This window comes from Bradysia coprophila, unplaced genomic scaffold (assembly GCF_014529535.1).
Source record: "Bradysia coprophila strain Holo2 unplaced genomic scaffold, BU_Bcop_v1 contig_732, whole genome shotgun sequence".
NCBI classification, from domain to species: domain Eukaryota; kingdom Metazoa; phylum Arthropoda; class Insecta; order Diptera; family Sciaridae; genus Bradysia; species Bradysia coprophila.
The window spans coordinates 347458-365943 of NW_023503972.1; the positions used below are offsets into that span (position 1 = coordinate 347458).

The following is an 18486-nucleotide window of genomic DNA, read 5'->3' on the forward strand; positions in this document are numbered from 1 at the left end:
ATCTACATTTTTGTCGGTTGACAGATTTGCTATTTTGATATTTTGTTTTGAAATTGATGTTCTTCGAGTTTCGCTTCTCAAATAAAAAATGCCTCAAACTATTCACGTTGTCCAGTGCTACAGTTGTCAAATGTATCAGGTATAGGCTAGAATCTGAGCTGTTGAATCAGTTAAACTGCAACAAATTTTAGGTTGACATTGTGAAAAAGGCCCCAAAGTGGACATGTAAACTGTGCGGCGAGAAACAGTCCCTGAAAAAGGTCTTTTGCCAAGGAAGTGGAAAAGAATGTCGCCTTCAAGTGCAAAGATTGAATGAACTAAAGGCACTCACTGAACAGAACCATTCCAGTGGAGATGTCAGTCCTTTGGTTGATCGTCGTTTGAGTGGTGAACTGGATCCACCGGAAGAAATCAAAACACAAACAAACTGGTCGGAATTTGTTGACGAGCAGGAAGACGACGCTTATGATGAGATCTTTAACAGTGCGACAATAGAATACACCGACCAAACAGAGGGTTACAGTCAAGAGAATAGTAAACCACAGGTTCAGCAACACGAATTTGTTGAGCTTATTCGGCTCAGTGTAGGAGACGACAATTTATCGCCGTGTCATGGTATCGTTCCAACAAAGCGTAACGAAAAATCTTCGAAGTGCTTCAGTGAAAATGATGATGTGCCCGCAACAAAAGTACGAAAAATCGAAACCAACAGTACAACACAACAATCTGAATGGGACCAGTATCTGCCGGATGAATTATCAGATTAAGGTTAAAACTAACGGGGAGGCTTAAGTAAAATATTTTTCAGTTACTCGTTCAATGTTAATTACGAATTGCTTTCACAGCATACCAGTATAAAGAGTACATTTCCTTAAATCGGTTGTTTCGGTGGTAGTTTTATCGTTGGAATAAAAAAGGCCAACAAATTGAAGCTCTGTGTATTAATGCAATGCGGCACATTTAATGTATTCAGCACCCGACAACCAATTCTTTCTAAATAATTTCTTCTAATCATACGTCACTTACCTACCACCGGTCGGTGGACTTAGGAAGGTTCATTTAAAAGTAACCAAATTGGCAAGCTGCGTTTTTGTCGTTACATTCAATCGAATATGCAGTAAATTTCCGGTGTAAGGGCGGATCGATTTTACCAACTTGCTAATCCACAACCAGCCCCGTCCATAGCTTGTAGAGTCTAATGTAATTACATCATTACTTTTCCGAATGGGACTGCTTTTGAGTACCAAACTGATCTTTGAACAAATTTTTGGGATCCTGTGAACTTTGAAGGTTGTCGCTGCTACGAGAAACGGAGAGTCTCTGCAAGCTTGAAATGAAGCTACTGGCTGTGGGTTTTGCACCGTACATATTGGATATTGTGGATTTCTCATTCTTATAGCCTTTCCGTTGACTGGAATAGTTTTCAATTAGTTTTTGATCTTCTAATTCTTCTAGTGTAATTTGGTTGATAACATGTCTTTACCGACCTAAAGGATCAGTCGGTTTAGTTCTCAACATGTCACTTTTTGCAAAGTTAAAGGGATTTTTTCAACCAATCAACTGACCGCTTTCCCACAAAAACACAAACATAAAATGACCTCCGTCTCATAAAACACACTGCAGAAAGGCAATCACATTGAGTAAACATAAATGCCGAATTAATATAAAGGTCATGTGATACGCAACCATTCTTTCTGTGTTCTACAGATTTTTTTTTTAACCGTTAGCCTATTCTTTGGCAGACTGGGTCCAGGTTCTGGTTTTGAATGGACCATGGAAATGACAGTACTAATTGACTAATTTCAATTCCTTTCTTATTCATCGTTCTCATATGACTTTCATGAATGGAATGCAGAAAAGAATTATTGCTAGAGGTGTGTGTCTTATCACAGCTTTACAAACCGACAAACGTAATTCCAAACTGAGGTTTAATGTCGAAAAAAATGGTTTTGGTAAATAGTGAACAATTTATTCATCAAGGTCTTTTCGCTTGGATTTTAAAATATGGAATCTACACATGGCTAAATTGTTGCCTACATTTCGGGGCAACTAAAACAACTAGAACTTCATTTTACAGTTCTACCTCAATCGTATGTAATTTCTTATTTAACAAAGTCACACATACACAACAGGATGCATATGCGATGAAATAGATGTTGAAATGTTTAAGTGCCCATATTTCATCGCATATACATCCAAACCCTATAAGTCCCTATTTAGCCTAAAAGCACATAAAATTACCCTTTAAATGATAGCCCACAGGACCATGTACGTTTTGTGTACCTCGAGAAATTTCTGTAAGAACAGAGTAAGTCTTCGGTTGAAAACTTCAACTGCACATATTTCAGTGTGGATGAATTTTAAAACCATTCGGCTCAATAGTACGTGTGATTACCTTTCTAATGACACCCCACACGACCCTGTACGACTCGTGTAACTGGAGAAATTTTTGTAAGAAAATTGCAATTTTTCGGTTTTTGCTCACCTTTCACCAGCCACACAAGTTTCAAAGAATTTTTTTGAAAGTGGTTTTGGCTTCTAGGGTCGAAGTCCTTTCTAGGTATACATAAAAAATTCCAATAGAAAATGCGTCCGATTTCGGTAGGCTGTTTTCCAAAAGAATCCCTCACATTATAAGAGGTCATTTTTCGTACGCACTCTTTCTGTTGGAAAAGGGGTTTAGCCGTAAACTAACTAGTTTTCATTCTTAACTTACCAAGCTCAACATGCAACATAGTAATAGAAAAAGTGACTTCCGAATCACGCCTCGAAGTATGTAAATACTTTCTGAGGAACGTTTGGTGCTTAAGAGAGCTCACCCCAAACCAATTTTTCCTTTAAAAGTAACACATTTTTGCATGCTTTAATGGTTTTACTTTTTCAAAGAAAGATTTTCGTTCAGAGAAATCATCAAAAAACGAATATTTTTGCGCACAAATGTAGGCTAGAATTTTGCCAAGTGGTGAGTGCTCTTAATTGATACCTCGCCTAAACATAAACTACATAATGCTCACAAATTCATCGAATTTGAGTTACGTTATACGAGCCCATTCAGTGTGCACTCACATCGTTGCAGACACCAAACACACTGTAACTACCCAAATTGTGAAGCTTGAATGAACCTAGGAGGTTACCAATAATTGCTGGAAAAATCCCGTTTCTGGAACACCATCCATGGTGCAAGCGGTGTTATTGCGTTAGATGACCATCAACAAAGTAATTCTGCATGTTTTACAAATTTGTTGTTTTCCAATTATACCGGATATGGGCTACATTTCTGGAGAGATAACATTCGGGCAAAGCACTTTCAAGCACCGAAGCTGACTTTGACATCACTCAATCACGCGTTGATTCGGGATATCAAACCCCTTTTTTGAACGAATTAAAAATGATTTTTCAAGGAAAACATAAATCATGTTTCAAATACCAAATCTTTTTCAAGGCTATTGGTTCAATTTATTGCCATATTTTCTCTTGTGCCGTGTGATAGGCTGTCATTATGTTACCGTAACATTCAGACATCCAAATTTATATTTACTTTTCGTTCATTCTTATTATTTCTTCATTTTCATTCCATCAACCATTCTTTTTCTCCGATACCAGCAGTGCTGGTCCATCACCCGACATATAGTTATTAACAACCGATCGGTGAGAGAAAAAAAATCGATTTTTTTGATGAAAATGATGTGCTGACACGCAATCAAATTTCATTGCCAGCGGCAACAATATATAATTTATAATATACTCAAGAGTAAGCCGGTGTATTTTGAGTATCCATATAATTGGCCATTTAATTAATTTTATTGAGATTTTATTTAAGATATTTGAGTTGGATGAAAAGGAAGCCACATTTTTTCTGGTAAAATGAAGACATTGGAATATAATGCAGTTAACGATAGCCTAATGAATATATTCATTTTCTTCAATTTTCGTTGCACACGGAAAGGTCTACGAAATCAGTTGAATAGAGTATTGAAACAACGTTGGCAACAAACTTCGTACACTGTAGCTTCTATTTTAATCTGATATCTAGTTCGTGTAATTTAATTAATTCGTACATTTCAATCATCGGAATATGGCTGCATTTTCAATTTATATACAGTATGTGTTATAGTGCACAGTCACGTCATGTTGTAGTTGTTACTTTTAGTTAGATTGGTTGATGTTATCATTCTTGGCTTTGCTTTTATCTTTCAAAATGATGCTGCATAATTCTGAGCATAAAATTTGTTTAATTCAAAAACCTTAGGTATAGTTAACTTTACTTCACGTATCCAAAACTTTACCTCTTATCAAGTTTTTGAATAAAATACCTCACTTGGCAATGGAGGAAATGATGGAAATGATAGTTCTTGTGGCAAATTTCGAGTTGATGTGTTGGTAATAATGTTTCTACAGCACCACTTCGAACCCTATTAGTAGATTACTATATCAGGGAAGTAGTTTGAAGGGTAATCCGAGTGCTTGAGCTCGATGTACTTTTACTCATCGTGATACGAGATATCAAATTATTTTCCGCGTGCAGGATGCTATTTTATTTTACGAGCGAGTCCCTAGGGAAGTAAAGCAACGCATTTCAAGCAACAGTGTTTTTAATGACAGCTGTCAAATATAGCGTAAAAATTTCTTCGATACACTGTCCAGGTTCAGTCCTCTGCTTAAAGTACATCGATGAAATGGATCAACTGAAAATCGATTCAACAATAAATGGGTCTTAATCTCCTAAGATTTTCGCTTGCGGCGCTTTACCTCATGTCATATCTCAAACTTGATTAACAGCAGCACTTTAGCTACAAGACTGTGAACAAGATCAAGTTAGTAGTAGATTGTCCGAGACAAAGTCGACACCGTAGTAGAATGAACGTTTTATATTCAACAACGGTTTTACTCTGTCGCAATGACCAATTTTACAGACGATTGAGTTATACCAAGAACAATTTACACTTTTATCTTAGTTGTTAAAAGTATACTGATGAAAATAATTGTAATCGGAAGTAAATGGAACTTACTAAAGCAAATATAACTCTTCCAATAATAAAAAAAATCGCTCGCTACGCTCACACACCTATTATTCTAAATAATTCAAGTGCTTTAAATTTGTCGATTCTAAGCGCAATATTTTAACATTTAAAATTATATGTTGTTGCCTTATGTACGTATAATCAGGTGTATTTTGGGTCAGAGTCTGCCTTAGTCAGTGGGTTTTGATTCATCTCAATAGATAGATAATTCCGAAAAGGTGCTTTCACTTTAGTAAGTAACAGTGAAATGTGAAGAAAGATGTCCTACACGGGTAAAACTGGTGTTAAATTCCGAATTGGCGCTGAAAACCTTGATACGCTTGATACGCCTCGGACTAACGGAGCAGGAGCTATCACTGATTTTAAAGTTATTCCCAAGTTTTATTGCATTATGTAATCTCGTGATTATATGGATGTACACCAAAAACTACGTTTAGAACGTTTCTCCTTTTTAAGAACTCTACGTTCTAAAGGCTCAACCTCGACCCATCCACATTTACATATGTTTATTAGACTTTGAAGTACTTGATTTGGATATAAAGTGGAAATGTAATGCCATCCCCACTTTATTAGACCTTAATGTGTTTGTGGATGGAATGAAGGTAAATGTTTCAACCAATTCATGCTATTCATTCCACAGTGTAATCGGAAAGTCGGAAAAGTCGGCCGCCTCTCTATAAAGACGTTATCATGAGAAATGAATAGAGGAAATTCAATTGGTTCTAACAGGAAATAGAAAAATTGGACATGAGACGACGCACTAGGTCAAGTCGTGAAAACGTCAACAAGATCCACGGACTGTGGTCGACAAAAAGTCCTAACCGATACAAAGACTGTTTTCCTAAATTTTGAAGAAAATCCCCTCACATAACCTTCAACATCTCAGACTGCTTCAGAGCCCTCAACAATCACAAAAGCATTACAAGAACAGCGAAAGTTACGCTAATTTGCTAGGCAGTTATTATACACTATCGATTTGAATATATAGGCACGATAAAGATAAAATTCTCACCAAGCCACTTTAAGATCTATCTAAATGTAAACGTTGTTTGATAGAAAATGTTGTTTATTCTTACTAATCCGACTATCACCTGTCACAGTTATTTTAATGTTTCATAAATATTTGCTAGAGCAGAGAAAAATTAATTATGGCAGAAAACTTATCTGGATGATGGTGTAAGATCCGAGGTGGCATATAATCTTTTGCTCTGATAAACGTTTTTTTTAAATTTTTTTAATTTTAAAATGAATTTGAAAATAGATATTTTTCTCGTCGAGCAGACCATTTTATGTATTTAAATTATAAATCTCGATTTAATTTCTTTAAGGTTTAACATGAATAGTTTTCATGTTAAAATAAATAGTTTATCGCATGACACATAAGACTACGGTGGTATGTACCAATATTGTAAACATACGGACAGGTTTTACTATTTTCATCGCACGATCGTTATTAAGTGCACATAATTTATATGAAACGCATTTCAACTCTTTATCTTTTGTTGAATACTGTAATGCCGTGTCGTCAGCGCAAACACCATTTTTGTACTTATACTCTTGTACTATCAATGGACCGTAAGCAGTAAACATGTTCTAAATGACCGGTGGTTTTCTTCAGCATCTTAGGATGGGTGTGATGGATAATAAACAATTTTCAATTTCTTCATGGGTTTTAAAAATCAAATAGGAAAACTATTTAAATCCGTGGTTCTCGTTAAATAATGTGAGTATATTCAATTCATACAAAGCACTTCAAGCAAAAGTGCTATTAATGACAGCTGCCAAATAGAGTACAACTTTATATGAAAAAAGTGTCCGAATTTTTTTAAAGTGTCTAAATTTGTTCGATACACTGTCCAGTTTCAGTACCCTATTAAGAGTACCACTCATGCTTGAAGTGCGTTGATTCATATCATGTCCATCCATTTGAATCTGGTAAAAATCGATCATGACAGGTCCGGTTAAGGTCGAACCAGGATCGGTTCAGTTACGCTTGGGCAGCTTTAGCTTGTTAACACAGAAAACAATCTTATTTCATTTTTCCATATTTAACAAAATGTAGGTACTATGCAAGGCAACACACCTTCAGCTGTCACGTCATCGATACTCGGTACAGTGGTTTATTCTTTTTTTTCTACTCATTTCATTCTTAGATTGTTTATTTTAATTACCTCTCTTGGTCGTAAATGTTATTGCTTATATGCTAAGTTTTTAATGGTAACGATGTAGACCTTGCGTCGTTAATCCTTATTTTAGATTTTAATGAAAGAACATTGCATTACATCGTTAACGTAAATGGTAGTGAGGTAAAACACTTGAATTAGGATCCTACATTATGCCAAATGGAATACAAAATTGTCGTTTCTGAGGAGGCAAAGACTATCATTGTAAAAAATCGTCTCTATAAGTTATGAACGATAATTTCTAATTAACATTGTTTCTGTAGGTCCCGTTACGTTACAGTAAAAATAAAATGAATAAAATAAGCAAAACGAAGAACTAAGACTTAAAGATCTCACTGACAGCCTTTTACGGCCACTAACTAGTGCTTTCTGGACCGATGGCTTAATGCGACTTCCGAACCACGCCTCGTAGTATGCAAATACTCTCTGAGGAAAGTTAGGTGCACATTGATGTCTCGCCTAGATGTAACCTGGACATATGAACACAAATTCATCGTATTTGAATTACTGCACACTGCAGTGGGGTATAATCGTTGCAGCCCCCAAACACTACCCAAATTATAAAGCGAGAGGTAGCTTTAGGACATTCCCAATGTGGCAAATGTTCAGGAACAGACCAGCAAGAAAATTTATCTGCCACATGCGACGCAGATTTTTTTGGTAAAATTTTGGTTGTTTCCAGTCAAATTTTTTTTTGGTAAAAATTATTTGGCAGATGATGAGAAAAACTAAGCCAGCTTGTTTGAACTAAAATTGGGTGTAAAATTTAATTTTTGCGTAACGAAGCTGAAAGCGTCAACTCTAGCGATATCATTCATTTTAGAAATTGTATTTCAAAGACTGCGTCACACTTTTCTCGAAGAGATTTTTGTTGGGATTATCGTTTTCGTAGTTTACGTGAATTTCAGGCATAACGGGTGTGCAATTGTTCTAAAATTAAAAAAATCAATTGGATTCGCAGTAATAGCTCGTGTTTTTTATAGGCCTATTTTTCGGAAAACATTATCCATATTTTCATGGATTTTCCTAGATTTTTCCCTATATTTCAGAAGGGTAACAACTGTTTGTGATTATGTTTATTTTTATCAGCTTAAAAAAATCAGAAAGAGCATAGGTACAGCCGACGACTTTTAAATAAGAGCTACAACTACAATCGGTCACTTTGAAATATATGACTCATTTCGTTTCAGTTGGTCCACATAAACCTGCATTTTGGTGTTTATACGATTTTATAACTTACACCAGAGCGTGTAACTATTTCACTCGTATAAGCAACTATATCAACACTTTTGTAGTTGTTACCCACTCGATATTTTCCTTAATTTTTGCAGAAAGTGCGAAAGTTGTATGAGATTTCGAGAAAATATTGGAAAATGTTTCCTCCTAAAAGTAGTCCCTGTTCAATAAGGAGATTCGCTTCAATATTTTAATTAATTAATTTAAATGAAAGACGAATCCTTCGAAATGAAACTCGTTCATACGCTGTGTTAAATAGCAAAGAACAACTTTTTACTTTGAAATACCAACGACGAAAGATTTTTATCACATTCTATACTTACTTACCATCACAACACATTACATGACATTTTCTTCATTTAATTTAATTAGGTACAAAAGTGACTTTGTAGCGACCAGTGCAGGTGTGCCGATTGATATGATGTGTTACCATTCGATGATACTTACCTTTTACTTCAATATATCAGACACCCAAAACCGCCATATTGTCATAAATATTAATTACATTCGCAATTACATTTTTAATCCGAACCACAATCTATGTTTGATGAAAAAAACAACAACATTCAGGTTTTACCGATTCAGATAAAGATAAGCCATATATTATTACACATATTTTTTTTACACTTTAACCCATTTTTTAACCGTGCTGTATACAGTAGGTACTAAAGGTATAAGTGTTATCATTTTTTTTTTGTTTCTCTTCTCTTTTTATTTATTTTTTATTATCTTCCATTAAATTATTCCATATATTTACATATCAACGCTTAAAACAGTATATCAGTCTTTTGATAATTAAAAAAAGAAGAAGAAGAAGTAGAAAAGGTTTGGCAATTAATCGAGTAAAATAATCGAAATTATAGCAACATGGCTCCATACTATCTAGTAGCACAGCGGAAAAATTAACATCAATAATAATTGCATAATGGTAATAACCTTTGAACATTTAACAAAACTACTGGCATTGGTATTTATTGAATCAACCGTAGTCGAAGGAATAGTATGGCTTTGATTATAGCTGGTCGTAAAAACTTTATTGGCGGTTATTGCTTCCGTTGGTGCGGTAACAGTAGTAACTTTTGCCGTCACTGTTACTGCCGACGATAATGCTGGCTCAATATGTCGAATTGTTGGTAATGATGATGATGACGACGATGATGACGCTGCATTAATAGTCGTTTCCATCGTATCATCCAAAATCGTATCGCTCGCACCGTATCCAGACGATTCGAATGTGTCCATGTCGGATGCATCTTCGTCATCGTAAAATGTTTCGTGTTTCATTTGGATTGGGGATATAAGTCTCTTATTGCACAGATCTTCGGTACAGTAGCAATACTCAATGCCATTGGCTGTTTGGCAATCGTTTATGGCCAGTTGCTCACATGTTCTGGTGACATCGACACCTGTGGGGGGAAGAATAGAAAACGGGAAATCATTGGATTAAAAGTTTAATTTGTTGTTGAACTCAAGTGGAAATTTTTCTTATCGAACCAGACGAACTGATACGGTCTGCTCTTGTCAAATTTTAAACTGATATGGTTGGGAGTTGAGTTCAGTTTCGGGTATAGATGTAATATCATTTCTATGGAATTTTGTTTCGTCAGTGACTAATATTCTGCTATTTATAAAAGCTTGCAATAATACCTCAAATTATCTCCACAAATCGTGGTACCACTAAAAATTGTCTAGCAATTCTTTGGAAAAGCAAGCAACAACTGAAGAGCAGTTGCTAATAGATTATTCCTTCTTGGTAGGTTCTATTCGTCCTTCATAATACTTCATGTATTCACACATTGTGCTAATAACCAAAGTATTATAAAGTGACTATTCGCGCAATATTTAAATAAAATCCAGCGTCCAACCTACTTTAATGAGAATGCATATGAAGACATAAACTGCGTCGAATTCCTAAAAAAAACCTGCACTGAAAAGGTCAGGGTATGTACGTTAATTGCACCGTTAATGACACTATACATTCTCTTTCGTTATATTTTTGAAAAACAACGACGAGCTAATAAAACTGCATAAAACATTTCATCTTCGTGGGTCCTCTACATGCTATCTCTGGAGATCTTTATGAATTACTGTTAACTCGTACGGACACAAATCGAGACAGAAACCATTAAAACAATTAATTTTTTTGCCCCCTCCGGACATTGATACACATGTTAATGTGCTGTCATAATCTGTCCGAATGGAGAACAGCGAATTATTGAGACAGAAAAGCAGTTTAAAGCTAACAAAACAAAACGACACCAAACCTCGCAAGCGCAAACCAGTTCTATTGAAAAATTGTATGTGGTTTCGCCATAGATGCAAATTAATATTTCAAAGCACCTCGTAAATGTAATCTATATTTTATCTGGAATTTCGATCGCATAACGCCAATGGATATTGGCGTGGCGTTTCTATATGTAATCGTCTTTTTATAATATGTTCACATTTAGTCGGTTCAATTCAAAACGACTAATATCGCTGAACTGATACTAAGAATCATATTCTAAATGGCCACACGATATTTGAAATATAAATTATCAGCTAGCTGTTTGTATTTGATTAACTTTTGAATGGATTGAAAAAAAAAAAGATTTTTGGCGGTGGGTGTCTATTAAACGATGTGCTAAATGGTTTTCAGAATGTTACATTGACGTCTTGTATCATCACTCAGACTTAAATATTTGCTTTTAGAAAATTAGTTCACATAAAAGCGCGTTGTGTTCATAAAGGCTAATCAATATGGCAATCGTCCATAATTATTTCATAAGAACGAAACTTTCGACTCAAAACGTGATAAGACGTAAAACTGTGGAGATATTCCAGTTTTCTTTTTTTTGGGAGATGTCAGATATTCAGGGCCTTAATAGAATTAAATAGTCTGGAGGGTTCAAATGGTTGACTCGTATTAGTTATTTACGTATCGATTGAGGAGGTCGAAAGAGTTACGTATTAAGTTTTATAAGCTGCCTGCTGGGGACGAAAGTTGAAAAATGTAAGCCCAAGGGCCGAAAGTGACAGAAAAATGTAAGCCAAAAAGGCGAAAGCGAAGCTTTCGCCGCGTGGTCTAACATATCTGTCACTTTCGGCCCGTGGGTTTACATTTTTTTCTTTCGTCCCGCAGTAGGAAGCATATAAAGATCATTTTCATGTGTCGGGGCCGAAAATGAGGGAGTTTCGAGATTTTTCTCGGGTTTTCGACCCCTTACATGAAAAATTTTTTGAGTATCTGTTTTGGACGTTTGATTTTAGGTACTTTCGCGAAATTGCCTAAAATCAAACGTCAAAAACAGACACAAATAACTATTTCATGACCTTGTAAACGTCAGACACGATCCCAACGATCCCAACTGTCAGACATGTCGAAAAATATCGAATGAATTGAACGAACGATTTTCATATAAAAATCAGTAAATTGATTGAGGTTAAGGACTACTTGACGAAAAATTAAGTGGGGTTACGTTGACAAGTACCGTATAATGCAAATGATCTATTTTTTTAGGATTTTAGAAATATATTTTAGAGTAGGAGAATGCAATTCGATTAAAAGTAGTAAGACATTGATTAGAGCTAGAGTAACAGTTACAACGCTATATCTGTCTCTCTCTCTAACCAATGTCTTTGTTCATTTGATTGAATAGATTTCTACCTTCTTTAAAATATTTTTCTAGAATCATAAAAAAGTACGAAACCTTTATTTTACCCATCCATACCATTAATGATATTAAGGCCCTGAATATCTGACCATCCGAAAAATTAGCTTGACCAGACATAGAACTCTAGCTCCAAGCATGAACTTTCAAATGTGAGATGTCAAACTTGTAGTCTATTTTATGCATACAAAACATGAAATCGTCTATGATTTTTTGCCTGTTGTTGTTTTGGACGGGATTTCAATGGACAAATCACTAATCACATTTAAGCCGAGATTTAAGACAAATTTTATTGAATACTATTGTAATTCCAATGAGAAAACAGTAAGATAAATCATTTCACCGATCATAGCACTGCTCCTAGCATTAACACTCGTATGTCAGACGCAAACAGTCTCAAAATTTGTTGTGAGTGTTGTGTGAATTAATTCACATCATGACAACATGATTCTTAACGAAAGGAATGCAAAGCCTATTCTAATATCTCAAGAATCCAAATATTTAGAATGTTAATGCTGGGATCAGTGCTATGATAATGTGCACACACATAATTAAAAGAAGATATCTCTTTGCGTACACTTACTATCTAGTGTGTACTGGTAAAAAAAAACGTTTTTTGTCTTTCAATAAACGCTGAGTCATTTAACTTAACATCCACTCATGGGGTTCATGGTAATTTAAAAAACGAAAGATTTTCCGTTAACACATGCCTCAGAGTCATTCAACAATATTATCGACATCTCATCAATCTTAGGGACAATAATAATGAAATACGATGAAACGAACAATTTAATTTCTAATAAAATATGGAAATAAAAGTGACCGGTCAATTTGTACATCGACATTAATCGTCTCTCTTTACATTCAGGTGATCCATTAAACGTACAAAAGCTATTGCTACAAATTATGAACATCTGCTAAAATATCATTTTTTTGATATGAAAAGTATACAAAAGTTTATTGCTCAAACAAATGTTATAGTTTCCTTCACTGTGTTGTGAATGAGCTGCGAAGCTGTGCGAACAGCATGTAACAGTAGAGCCGGACTATATCGGATCAATTTGTGTAGGCACATAAAACGAAATGTTACAAAAATAGGAAATTGGAAAAAAAGATGAGTTTTGGTCAGATGATGATCGGATCGATCGGTTGCGATTGCATGCATGTGCGTTAGGGTGGTCCAAATTTGTATGAAACAATTTGCGACTTGGCGAGAAATGAAGATTGGCATCACAAAATTTAAGAAATTTTGCTTGTTGAATCAGCGTAAATTGAGAAAATAGAAATCAGGCTTCACAAAGTCAGTGCTGAATTGAACTTTAATCGGTTTAGCAATTCTAAAATGGTATTTTAGCATGCGATAAACACGATAAACGCGTTTGTCGACATCGTTCTTTATCGTACTCTCGAGCTCAAAGAAACCAATTTTTTTTTAGATGAAATTGGTTCTGCAAAAAAATGGAGAGTGGGGGAGCTGTGGATCTAACTGGAATAAATAGATCTAAAAAATCGGTTTCCTTGAGTCATAGTCACTCAATAGTACGATGTCGACAAGTTAATCGTTTATTTTGTTTATAGTTTGCATCGGAGGCTACTGCACTGTCATAGACAATTCAATTCAATCTATGCTGATCCAATGATCGGACCTTCTTTTAAAAAAATGGGCAATCTCCGTTTCTCGTCAAGTGCTTTCAGAATCGGTAGGGGGAGCTTAAGAAATCAACCAAAGTGTGTTTTGGACCAACCTAATGTGCGTGTATAAAAATCAAACTAAAAAAAAGTGTTCCACGGACAAAGGTAAAGTTTAAATTAATTTTTAATAAAATTCATCTTTTTATGATGCAATTTATATTCCGATTTCGTTGCTTAAATCGATAGGCGGACAGATAAGATCAAATGTGTTCGGTGAATATATGTTGGAAACGAGTTTTTAATCCTTTTGTAATGTGCAAACACATTTTGGAATGTGATCGGAGGTCGACAGATGATAAATTATGATAAATAAAACATCAAATTAGCGAAATGAGTGGAGTGACAGAGTTTAAGAAACGAAAATTTTTGCTCATTTTGTTCACCTTTATACGAAAACATTTGTTTTTCGTTAATGAACTCATGATGTAGCAACCATAAGACACGAAAACCGGTACACATATATGTTAATGCGGAATCTCATGATGTGTGGTAATGGTGAATCCTCGTGACTTTTAATCATTTGATCATTCGATAATGATGCACAACGATCGAGAGATATTTAACGGGATATTTACTTTAGGAAAACGGATTATTAAAAATTATAAAATGGTGTGGTTGTTAGCCAGCTATTGTCAATATGTGTATGCTAAAGAATCACGTATCGATAATAAAATTCAAAGAACAAAAAACCAACCGAAAGGAAAATGTTTACTTTTCCCTATCTTAAAAACTAATGTCTTTTTTTGTCGATGGATGATAATATTTCCCTACGGATGATTGTGAAGACATCATGTATACACCCTTCGGAAATATTAACCGATCGAGCTGCATGGTATACCTAAAATTGTTTTTGTTATACACACCCATCACAGATTATCTTAAATTTATACTTTGTGTACTTAGGATAGTTTGCTTAAGTAAATGATGTTAACGGCGTTAGCATAAAAGTTTATAAATGCCATAATGTTTGTGAGTGTTGCGAGTATCGGATTTCATCAATGAAACTGTTAAGAGTTAGGCCTTCTGGTTTATGAATTGAATTACTTTCGTGTGGGACTTTGAAGCTTCAGCTATTTGAAATTGTCCGAATATGAATCATGTAGAGAGAGAGAGAGAGAGAGAGGATCAAGTCTAAACGCATCTGCTGGATTTTATTAACGCAGAGAACAATTCGAGAATTAATAAAAAAAAGAAGTTTTTCGAATAAAATGGGAGAATTTATTCCAGGAGAACGACTTACTATAAATACACATTAGTCCGTGTCATTACGTTATGCTTATGTGTTAAGGCAAGTGGATTGAAAATTGAATAGAATTGGATTGCAATTGTGGTGTTTACAATTCCCGAACAGTGTTTACTCTGACAAAATCAATAAGTTCTGAAACAGACTGAAGTCTCGGGACAATAAGGGTCAATGACTACAGTAAATTAAGTGAAACCATTTGCCCATTTCCTGGAGTTCTTCACTGAACATTTACAGATCTTCTCTGTTTTGTGTAATTCTTCGAGTCTGTAACCCGTCGCTAGTTTGCTCCATATTTGAAACGATTTAAATTCTAACTGTGGCAGTTGGTGAACCCATTGAATTAGATTCGAAGTGTGGGGTGGCCTCTGTACACAGATTCGGAAACTCAGATCAAAGATCCCCTGTTCCTTCTCCCAAATCTTATTCCGTTTATCACTTGAACCTGCGAGTTCCTAGCAAGAAGTCCTTAAGGTGATTTCCAACTAAAGATGGCAAACTATCATCGTGTAGAGGGGACAATTCCTAAGGATATGTACTCCAGTGTTAGGTGAAAGATCACAAGAACATATATGATATCCTGCGGATGTGATCGCTAAGCTTACAGTGGCTCGTCAGTTAGTTCCGATCTAGCCAGATTCAGAAGATCATTGCTCCTTGATCACAAATAAAAAAGGAAATATTTTCCGAACATACTCGAAAACGTATTGGGTGTGAAGCCAAAAAACCGAGACCACAACCAAAATTGTGATCCATTTAAGTATTTATGTACCTTAAATATACCCCCAATAAGGACATAAACACTTTTCCACATCAACAGTCAAACGATTTTTTTCAATTTAACACTGATATTATCGACAACCATACCCAAAGCAATTACACGCACTGCTTCGTCACACATCACTAAAAAGTACAGGCGTGATAAGCATCACTGAACTCGTAAACTAGCTAAAACGAGCCATCAGAACAGTCGGAGCGTTTGCTGCGACTGAGCCCCGTACAAACCCGTATATCTATTGCGTACGTGACCCTAGTGCGTCTGTCACCCTACTTTGACCTTAAGCCTATGCGCCGGTTAAAGTAGTTAAAGTAAAATTATTATGTAATGTGTACATCTTAGAAATTGCGCATAGCGCAATTACGAAGCCCCGTACGACGTTCCTTTCAAATAAAACAAAAATTTCAAATAGCCCTAAAATTTTAATTTATTGAGTATAAATACACATAGGGCCTAGTATCGGCCTCAGTCCTAGGATCCAAATATATATTTTTTTTCAACTACATTCTATTCGGTGTTCGATTATCTTTCAAATGAAACAAAAATTACGAAAAACGGATGAAATTTACTCGAGTTGTATGTAAAATACGCATAGGGCCCTAGTAGCGGCCTTAGTCCGAGGACCCAATTTTTTTTTTTTTTATACAACATTCTATTCGGCCTTTGATTACCTTCCAAATGACACAAAAATTACGAAAAACGAATGAAATTTGCTCGAGTTCTATGTTAAATACACATAGGGCCCTAGTACCTTTTCACTTCTAAGGCCCTAATTCACGGTCCACTCACCCGATTTTAAAAAACTTTTTTTTCCTGGATTGGTATTGACAATACCTATCATTTGCCGTGTCATTTACATTTCCATCGTTTATTTTGCCATAAATATCACCAAAAGACCTTAAATCACTTAGGTGGCCTAACTCACGAAGGGCCGACCCGAATATGCCCATCTTCGAACTTAGCCTCACTATTTTGACTATCTTTCAGGGAAATTTTTTTTTTCGAAATCGGATTTGATTTACTCAAGATATCGACGTGACGGACAGACGGACAGACGGCCCAAATTTTTATTGCGGATTCGTCATCTATGAACATAGGCAAACACTTTGCCCTTACCGTCTGCTTCGAATTCCATCAATTACACACGGCATCGTAATCCTATAAGCCCCTTCGTACTTCGTACGGGGCTAAAAATTTACAACACAAATCGGACGAACTAATTGTGGATGTACTGTTATTGTGTGGTGATTGTAAAATTTCTTTTATAAATTGAATTATTTTGTCCAAACATTTTTGTGGCACCCAGACACCATACATCTGCTCGCACCACAAGAATTTATATTTTTTATTATATGCGGATTTTCGACGTAAATTACTAATAATATAAATTTGTGTATTTAGTATCAGATACATACACACTCACACATGTGGCGATAAATGATATTATATTCGAGAAAAATAAATAAATGGAACACTAACCGTCCGAATGTGTAATGCATCCCACATAGTTTGATGGACATGTGAATATGAACTTATCCAAATTGATGGTGCTTTCGAATTCGTCACAGGACAATGGTATGTCCATATCCGAATACTCCAATTTACCCTTGCTAGTTTGCATGAAGGGATCCTGTGATCCCTTTCCGCAGACATAGCATACTCGTGGTGTTTTTGGCTGCAAGGTTGACTGGCTGTTAACTGAAAAATAAGTTAAAAAAAAATTGTAAAATTACAAACAAACACAAAAAACATAAGAAGAGACCCGAACGAAAGTATTTAGTTTACGCCCTAGCTGGTTGGCCAGAAAAATATGGTATCATGAAACTACACTACATTTTAAAATCTTTATTTGAGAAATGTTTAAAGCCCAGTCCGAAGTTAAATTTGATAAATGACGGAATGCAGATGTTGTTTGGAAAGTAAAGCTTTGATGTACATAACTCGGTATATAATCGAAAAGTCTCGTTTTCGTGTGCTTCACCTCGGATCAACCAAATTCACACGAAAATTCTACTTTTCAACTTTTCGTCCCTATATTGTGTTTTATTATTTTATCGCATACGCGGTGTGATTCCCCGAAAAAATTATTCACCTAGGATATATAAACAAACATTATACTTCTGTAAATTGTCAAAGTGTCATTCGCATATCTTGTTGTCTCGTTTTCGCTTATGTGATAAAAAAGAATATGCACGTATGACAAGCAGTCTCGGCAAGCCTCAACCGCTTTGTCATACGTGCATAATATTTATTACATAACTAGGGATAAAAAGATAGAAAAGTAGAGTTTTCGTGTGAATTTTGTGATCCGAGGCGAAGCCGAGGTCAATAAACACACGAAAACAAGACTTTTCAACTTTTTATCCCGAGTCATGTAATGGATTTTACATGCTGAGGGCGTCGAAAGACGTGTTTCAAACATGAAAAGTACGGTTTTCGCCGCATGTAGCATGTCAAATACTATTACATGCTTCGGCACCTAAAACCATTCCTTTCATCAATGAAGCTTTTTTTTAATCAGTCAGTTAGCATGTAAAACAGTATGTATTATTACGTACTACGTAAGTAAAACTCGGACGAAAAAAGTAAACTGACGTGCTATCGTGATTATTGACATCGGTTTTGCCCTCGGATCAAACAAACCTTTTCCGTCCTTGTGACGTAAATAACTAGAGGCGTTTCC

General features: G+C 35.5%; 2 protein-coding genes across 2 annotated transcripts in view; one reads left to right on the top strand and one right to left on the bottom strand.

The window, feature by feature from the left end:
• Nucleotides 1-18486, top strand: part of LOC119084150 (MRN complex-interacting protein) — a 25302-nt gene continuing 6816 nt past the window's right edge. Inside the window, exons 1-2 of the mRNA XM_037193997.1 lie at nucleotides 1-139; nucleotides 192-768. Coding sequence (XP_037049892.1) covers nucleotides 89-139; nucleotides 192-767 — 627 coding nt within the window. The 5' untranslated portion in view covers nucleotides 1-88 and the 3' untranslated portion in view covers nucleotide 768. The remainder of the gene's footprint in view (nucleotides 140-191; nucleotides 769-18486) is intronic.
• LOC119084149 overlaps nucleotides 9012-18486 on the bottom strand; it is a 24914-nt gene continuing 15439 nt past the window's right edge. The window contains exons 2-3 of the mRNA XM_037193995.1: nucleotides 17283-17501; nucleotides 9012-9846 (exon numbers count right to left, since the gene is read on the bottom strand). Of these exons, the coding sequence (XP_037049890.1) occupies nucleotides 9323-9846; nucleotides 17283-17501 (743 nt within the window). The 3' untranslated portion in view covers nucleotides 9012-9322. The remainder of the gene's footprint in view (nucleotides 9847-17282; nucleotides 17502-18486) is intronic.